Source organism: Pygoscelis adeliae, unplaced genomic scaffold, assembly GCF_000699105.1.
Source record: "Pygoscelis adeliae isolate BGI_AS28 unplaced genomic scaffold, ASM69910v1 Scaffold31, whole genome shotgun sequence".
In the NCBI taxonomy this organism is placed as follows: domain Eukaryota; kingdom Metazoa; phylum Chordata; class Aves; order Sphenisciformes; family Spheniscidae; genus Pygoscelis; species Pygoscelis adeliae.
The window spans coordinates 2,968,790-2,976,930 of record NW_008824233.1 but is presented as its reverse complement, the minus strand read 5'-3'; the positions used below and the strand labels follow the sequence as shown (position 1 = coordinate 2,976,930).

The 8,141-nt window shown below is 37.9% G+C and overlaps 1 protein-coding gene across 2 annotated transcripts in view; it reads left to right on the top strand.

The window, feature by feature from the left end:
• Positions 1 to 7,538, top strand: part of QRFPR (pyroglutamylated RFamide peptide receptor) — a 20,873-nt gene extending 13,335 nt beyond the window's left edge. The window contains exons 2-6 of one of the 2 annotated variants that reach the window (XM_009334921.1): positions 1,467 to 1,625; positions 2,251 to 2,312; positions 3,133 to 3,368; positions 4,935 to 5,032; positions 6,941 to 7,538. In XM_009334921.1, coding sequence (XP_009333196.1) covers positions 1,467 to 1,625; positions 2,251 to 2,312; positions 3,133 to 3,368; positions 4,935 to 5,032; positions 6,941 to 7,344 — 959 coding nt within the window. In that variant the 3' untranslated portion in view covers positions 7,345 to 7,538. The remainder of the gene's footprint in view (positions 1 to 1,466; positions 1,626 to 2,250; positions 2,313 to 3,132; positions 3,369 to 4,934; positions 5,033 to 6,940) is intronic. The other variant, XM_009334922.1, reaches the window with a different exon arrangement.
• The last annotated feature ends 603 nt before the right edge of the window (positions 7,539 to 8,141 follow it).

Genomic DNA, 8,141 nt, shown 5'->3' with positions numbered 1-8,141 from the left:
CATGCTAAGATTTCATTCAAGTAGCTTGAAATTGGGCTGCATGGTATATTTTTATTCTGTTTTAAGCCAGATCTGCGTGCACATTCACGGTGTTGCTGGTGTTGAATATGTACTTGAAAGGTACTTGACTTCCATCCTTTGCCCCTTGCCTTCTCCTTCCCTTTTTGGAGCCACAGAAAAAGTGATTTTTTTGGGCAGGTAGAATTGATAAGACCAGTAGCAAACCAGTTCCTTCTTGTAAGCTACAGTGGCTTTTAGCCTGGCCTAGCAGACAGAAGTTTCCCTGTTCCTTGTTCCCTTCATGGAGGGCAGGATTAAGTTTTGATAGTTTCCTGTTTGTTTTCTTTCTGTTTGCTATGCTTTTATTGCTTAAAGTGTCTGTAGCATCTTAAAGCTTGACTTACAATTGGATCAAATATTCCTTTGGCTATTTTGAGTTTACGGATTGTATCGGTAAAGTATAATGAATGATCAAGGAAGGGAAATAACCCCAGCTGTTGCTGAAACGAATAGCTGATACTGAACTGTAAGAATGTGAGGGAACTGCGAGAATGCGGGCATACAAAACTATCTCAGGGTCAGAAATATGGTCAGAAAATGAGTAAATGAGAAGTAGGTTGGGAAAGGCGTTAATATAAGATTTTTGAGAGTAATTTACACCACAGTTTCTAAGATGGTTCGAACTTGAGGATGAGTAATGGAGAATGAATAATGTTAAGAATTGAATATGTACTTTTGGGAAGCTAGAGCAGCAATGAAATCTGAAGATCTGTGCTAGCTGTGCATAAATACTCACAGTGGGAACCTATGCAACTGTGAAAATGCAGGCAGGAAATTGCATTTAATTTGGACAGCGTCATTAACATAATGTGTTAATCAGGAAAGAGGGAGACTTGGAGAATGGAAAGATGATGAAGAGGTTGAATTTCTCCTCTTATGTTACGCCTCTTAGAGGACTCCTATATGTATCACTTGGCAGGACGATGCATTAAGTGCCAAAGTATACAAATAGAGTGGTATTTAAATGAGCAGAAGGAATGTATTTGCAACAGCAGAAAAAGTAAACTTTTAAACAGGTAACACTAAGACCTTCATGAAACTGCAGAGTAATCTGCCAAGATAAAAAGATAATAAATATCCCTGTAACTTTGGCACATTTGAAAACAGATGATGGAACACTTGGTCAAAAGTGAACTAGGAGTACGTCTCAGACTGATACAGAGCAAGCAAATATGTCCTTAGAAGCCTTGGCTTTGCAGATGTAGTGTGTACAACAGAGGAATGAGTATTGAAAGCTGCATTTGACGAGTAGCTTTAATAGATGACTTACCAGTTTAGCTGTTAAAATAAATCTAAGAATATTAGTCTGTTCTTTTTGCACAATAGCACTTTATTAATGAAGTCTAGTATTAATAGCTTTTTCATGAACTGCAACAGTTGCATACCTTACTTTCTGACTATTGCAGGTGCCTTCGCTTGCAAGATGGTACCATTTGTTCAATCCACTGCTATTGTAACTGAGATTCTTACAATGACCTGCATTGCTGTGGAAAGACACCAGGGAATTGTGCATCCACTAAAAATGAAATGGCAGTACACCAATAAAAGAGCTTTCACGATGCTTGGTAAGATTTTAGGCATTTCCAGTAATGGTGTGTATAGAGAAATAATCTTCAGTGTAGCTGGTGTAGATGGCATGACAGAACAGAAGGCACTGATATGACCAGTGATTCAGAGGTAGAGTTAATGATAAGCTGGTAATGTTTATAAAATAGCTCAAGGATAGTGCCTATCTGTATAGTAATTACTAGCCAAAACCCTGACAATAAACTTAAAATCTGAAGTCAAAGATTTACTTAACCAAGACTCTGATAAACCTTTGGCAACCTTTTCTTTTTTTTTTTTTTAAAGAAAGGTTCAGAATGTACAAGCACTGCTAAAGCAATGTCACAGCTGTAAATGGTCCTTCCATTGTAACAAAGAGAACATACATAATGCTGCTCATGCAAATTAAGTTGCCTTTACACTTGAATACCAATCAATGTAGTTTGAGAGAAAGAAAACTGATAACAAAAGACCATGCTGTTATTGATGTGAATGTTGACTGATGTATGCCTCATATAGAAAACTTTGTTCTTTATTTAAATTGTCTACTTTGTCTGGCTTTTTAAAGATGAAGCTGTTAAACTGTTCATACCAAAACTTACACTGCTTGTTGTACAAAGTATTAAAAAATGTATTTGTTCACAGGCATAGTCTGGTTGCTGGCAGTTATTGTTGGGTCACCTATGTGGCATGTGCAACGGCTTGAGGTATGTTAGGTGAAATGGGAACTTACACTTTTAAACTCAGTCCTTGCTGGATCTTTTTGTGCCTTTAGCAATGAAATTGAATAAACTCCTAAGAAATGAGAGTGGGATAAGAGAAGTGGAGCTCTTGTTCTGTGTGCCAGCATGATGAAGGCTAAGGATTAGTGCTTGCAGGCACTGGAAGGGCTACCGGTAGGGACTAGTCATATCTACCCTCCCCAATTATGTCAAAGACCAGTAATTACATCTATGACTTCCACTGTAGCTTCCTTTTTGTTTATAGGTGCACTGGCACACAGCAGTGTAGGGCTTAGATTACTGTTTCAGGATGACATAGTGTTCCCTGAGACTTGGAAGAACTGTGCCTAATTTAAAATGTGATTAGCTGCCCATTATAGTTTAAGGAGTTACCATATGCTTTTGGAGGAAGAAAAATAAAAAAAGGCTTGTCAGAATCTGCTGCTTGTGAGTCTGAATGTTAACAAATCTTTTTTTTTTTTTTTGAAGTGACTAATATGTGAGGTTTCTATACACCCATCTTTACTTGCAAAATGGTAGCCAAGGTCTCCTTTGAAAATCCTCATTAAAAAAAAAAAAGTTTTGAGGAGGAGTGCCAATCGGAGCATCTCCTGACCTCTCTCTGTCAACTTGGATCAACCCAACACTTGATATGGAAGAGTGTTTGGAAAAAAATTTGTCACTTTGAAAAGTCTCTCTGTTGAATTTTGGTTGTTGTATTAAGAGCAAGGAGTATTTGAATGTGCTTGGTTTTTACACTTGGAGTAAACGCTGTAGTGACTCATCTCCTTTACACTTGTTACAGGTTAAATATGACTTTCTATATGAAAAAGTGTATGTTTGTTGCTTGGAAGAATGGGCCAGTCCGATTTATCAGAAGATATATACGACCTTTATTCTTGTTATACTCTTCCTTCTTCCACTGATGTTGATGCTTTTTTTGTACACTAAAATTGGCTATGAACTCTGGATTAAGAAACGAGTGGGAGATGCTTCAGTTCTTCAAACCATTCACGGGAGTGAAATGTCCAAAATATCAAGGTTTGTAAAGTAAAATACAGTTGGAACTTTGACTTCTAGAACACTTTTTTTTTTTCCCTGACAGTTCTTGAAAACCAGTGCAAAAAAAAAAACAATCTGTCTTTCCGTATCCATTGGGAAGTCTACAAGCATAGACCAGATTTTTAAAGCTAGCTGGTTATTTAACTCTTAGATACCCAATTTAAGGCAACTTAAACAGATTGTTTTCTTCAAAATATAGTGTAGCCACACCTTGGAAGTCAAGCCCTTTCAATAAATCTCATATTATACATTGTGAAATGCTTCTTTTTAAAAGACGTAGGCCATGGGTTAGAAGATGACTTGGGGAAAACGCTGCTACATTATTCTGTATGTTCTATTGGAAAGTTCTTTATATAATTCTGAGACTGAACACTGCTTTATGATCCTATTATAAGTTGGCATATGGGCAAAAATTAGAATTCATTTTAAAACTACTTTGGTACAGTTTAACTTGATATAGCTTCCAAAGAGTTTTGAGTGTTCTCAGATGTTTGTGTGAGACTCTCCAGATGGTAATGCTCTAGCTGAAAACGTATGAAAATCAATAATTATCAACTTTGCTATTTAGCACTAAATATGGGCTACCCTTAATATTACCTCATGTTTTTTCCTTTCATTTGGCAAATTGATCTGTTGCCTGATGTGCTAGAAACCTCTAACAGTTCTGCTCGTTGAGGAGAGTATCACCTTAAGTATCAACTGTAAGGAGAATACTGACAAGCAGCTTAAAGATAAAGGATTCCTTAGATAACTTGTCTAACAAAGTGCCTAAGGAAGCGGACCCTTGTAAGCCAAAACTGAAAGAGGATGCAATCTCACCAGGAGTACATAATCTTCGGGCTACTCTTCAGCTTATTTTCACATAGTGGGGAGAAGATCCTGTAACTGCTACCAGTGAAGTGCTGCTGCTTTAGCTTAAGTGAGAGATCTATCTTGGGATCTATAAATGTAGTTATATGAATTATCGTCATCCCCAAATTGATACATAATTCATGTATACCTTGAGTTTGTGAGGTACTACAGTGGAGACAGGGAGCGTGTTTCTTGCTCGTATTCCAGCACTTCACCTACCAGCAAAGGTTGAATGTTGCAGGTGTAGTTTCAATTACTCTGTCAAATTCTCCGTTTAATCAGGTGCTGCAGGTATAGTCAGTGCTCCCAGATCTAGGAAGGGACTCTTGTTTTTTTAAGCTATTAATGGAATTTCATGTGTGTTTTTGCGCCCCATCTCTTACTATTGGAATTGCATCTGCTTGAATAGAGTGAAAATGCCTTGCAAGATATGCTAATGTCATTGCTTGCTGCAGCTGCAAAGTGCATTGCTTTCCCAAAAGAGAGAAATAAAAGGTGTTAATTGATGTACTACATTTATATGATGCTGCATTTTTTGTTTCAAAGGGAATTGTGTACTTCTGAGCATTTTTCCAGGGTTTTATTTGCATCTGCAACTATCAGAACACATTTACAGATCTCACTTGAAGAGACACATCTAACTACCAGTCAATTCTTAGTGATTCAGTATGGAATGTCTTGATGCAATTTCAGGAAGAAGAAGCGAGCAATTGTTATGATGGTGACAGTGGTGTTTCTCTTTGCAGTCTGTTGGGCGCCTTTCCATGTGATTCACATGATGATAGAATACAGTGAGTATCTGCCGTGTGTTATACAATAAAGCCGTTCTTATTTTTTTTTTATAATGGAACTACAGGTTGTGAAAAGCTAGTGCTGCTGCAGCATTCAGCTATAGAATACCTTCTGCTAGCAAAGGTTAATGTTGTGCTTTTAAATCCTGGATCACTGTCCTGTAATAGAGACACATAGCCAACAACAGATGAATTACTCTGAAGTCGAAGTGATAGGCAGATCTGCAGTGCTCACGGAAAATGAGTACATTTAAAAAAACCTTTTATCAGCTGTAGTGTTTGGGAGAGACCTTATATCTGAGATACACTTGTCTGTCAGCCAGATCTCGTCTTCTCTGATATGTGAATAATAATAATAAATCTAATCTTTGTGTCTTGCTTTAAACCCTACTGAACTTTGTTATTCTGTGGAGGGAGCCCAAACTCTCTACTAGCTCTCTTAGAATGTAAGCTCTTTAGAAAGGAGATTGTCATTGCTTCTCAATTTGTACAGCACATAATCCAGTCCTGAAAAGGAGGTTTTCTAGGCCTTACAAGACTAAAGAAAAAGCAAGTCTTGACTATTAGGATGGTGAGCGTATCTCTGTAGATTCTTTTTCTTTCTATGCCTGTCATGCTACCCTCATTTGCTAAAAGGTCAAAAGTACCTGGCTGGAAGGTAAAAGTTATTGCCAAGTATAAAACCTCTTGAATGAGTAACTTTGTAATTCAAATTTAATTTTAATTTAATGTGTGAAGACTTCTATTTGCATCTACTGAAGTTGTCATACTGTTTTGAGTTAAACTGCTATGAAATATTTATCCCTTCACTTGCCCTGGTTTTAATGAGGTAGACATATTGGAAATATAAATACTGGACATCATAGTGATAATACCCAATGAATCCAGCTGAAGTTTTTCAGTGTTCTGGACTGGGTACTAGTTTGGAAATACCCTCAGTGCTTGTTATCTTTGCTTTTTACTGTTTGCCCTATTCTCTGGGGTCTTGCACTGTTCATCTCCTATCTCGTGCATGGATACTGCGATAGCACATGGGACTGCGCAGCAGGTTGTGTGTAGGAACAAGAGGACGTTTTCAGTAGTTGTTGCACTCTACTTGCCAAAGGCAGCAGCTGTTTCTTTGTCTTCTGTCACAAATAAGGTTGTAGCAGATTAATCAGTAGTCCTGCAGCCAGTCAGCTGAACCAAATGATGTTTATGCCTGGGCAGAATCAGAAGTGCAGAAGCTGTAACTATTAAAATTGTCTGGATTGTCCCATGTTAAAGTTGCCCATAACACTTCATGAACTGTTTGTTCTCTTTTCATTGCTAATTTCAGGAATTATTTCAGATTCTGCAAGGCCTTTATTTTACTTGCCATGTAAAGCTTTGTAGTGCTTATCCAAAGTTTGGTCACTGAGTATTTGAATTCAAGGAATTCAGTCCTCCGTGATCTCAATGATTAAAGAGATGTGACCAAGAAGATGCGTTTCTACCTCCATGAGCTGATCTGTGTCAGCACAGAGAAAGAAGCCATGGATGGTCAGTGAGAAGACAGTGATTGGTGTCAAAGTACTTACGCACTTGATATGGACATGAAACGCAGAGCCAGAAGAACAACTTGAATAAACAAGGCCCATACTTAGCAGACTGGAAGTTTTCCGTCACTTGGCCGTTAGGCAAGTTTTTTGGCTCATAAATCGCCTCTTTCGAATGACTCCATCCTTACATATACACAAAGCAGGGCTCTGTGGTAAATCTTGGTCTTTCCTTGCTGATGAAACCCTGTTGCTAATGTTAAGAACCTCCAGCAAGGTCTTTTGTTGATTTTAAACAAAAGCTTCTAATGCCAGACTGGATATAAATAGGCTAAGTAGTAGGCATTTTTGCCATTCTGTGCTTACAGCATATTTCCTTTTTCCTTTCCAGGTAATTTTGAAAAGGAGTATGATGATGTGACAGTCAAAATGATCTTTGCAATCGTCCAGATTATAGGATTCTTCAATTCTATTTGCAACCCTATTGTGTATGCTTTCATGAATGAAAACTTCAAGAAAAATTTTTTGTCTGCCATCTGCTTCTGCATTGTCAAAGAAAATGCATCACCAACCAGGCAACTTGGGAACTCGGGGATTACTATGAGACTGCAAAAGGCAAGTGTTTCTCAAAGAGATCCCATTGACTCGGATGAAGCCAGGAGGGAGGCATTCAGTGATGGCAACATTGAAGTCAAGTTCTGCGATCAGCCAGCTTCAAAAAGGAATTTGAAGAGGCACCTTGCCTTATTCAGCTCGGAGCTTACTGTGCATTCTGCATTAGGAAATGGACAGTAGCGTCACAAAGGTTTTGAGAATGGAAAAAGCATTCTCTTTCTACGATAACTTTGAATAAGCCATTTAAACTAGTTTTCTACTTTGTATGCTGAAATGAGGGGAAAAATATTTTGTGGATTATTATAAAGTTGGGATAATGGTTGAGAAAACGTAATATATTTTATAAGGATGAGGAGTAAAACTTTGGAAAACAATATTACTGTATGATTTCCAGGAAAAATACACATTTTTCTTCCTAAGCTAACTTAGGGCTTGTTTGCCCTCTGCTTTAGGTAAACCGAACAACTATTGCTTCCTCTGTTTATTCTGTGTCTGGATGCTGGCACACTGCTGTACCGTACACAGCTGAATGCCGGAAGACAAGAACTATGGAGAGAGTGCACACTTTTTTTTTTTTTTTGACAACTTGGAAATCTGACATGGGTCTGACGTTGTAAGATCTGCTCTCAGCAGCTCTGAGGACAGAGGAGCTTCAGATCCAAGTTCAGGAAAAATGCAGACTGAGATGCAGTTCTGTTTTGGAAAAAAAAATAATGAAAGAGCCAGCCAGAATTTGGCTCTGAAGAGATTAAGATTTAAACATTGCATGCGTGTTCAGATTTTGTTAACAGGAAGCATATTGGAAATTAACAATGCATGCATAATTAATGTGCTGTTTTGACAGGTTAATTTTTGGGTACTGCCCTGTAAACTGCATTGTTCTACTGAAAAATGTAGAAGTTGAAAAAGTGCTATACAAGAGTGTGCAGATGCTGGAGGTGTGGTCTATAGAGGAAACACTGAATTTAACTTACAGT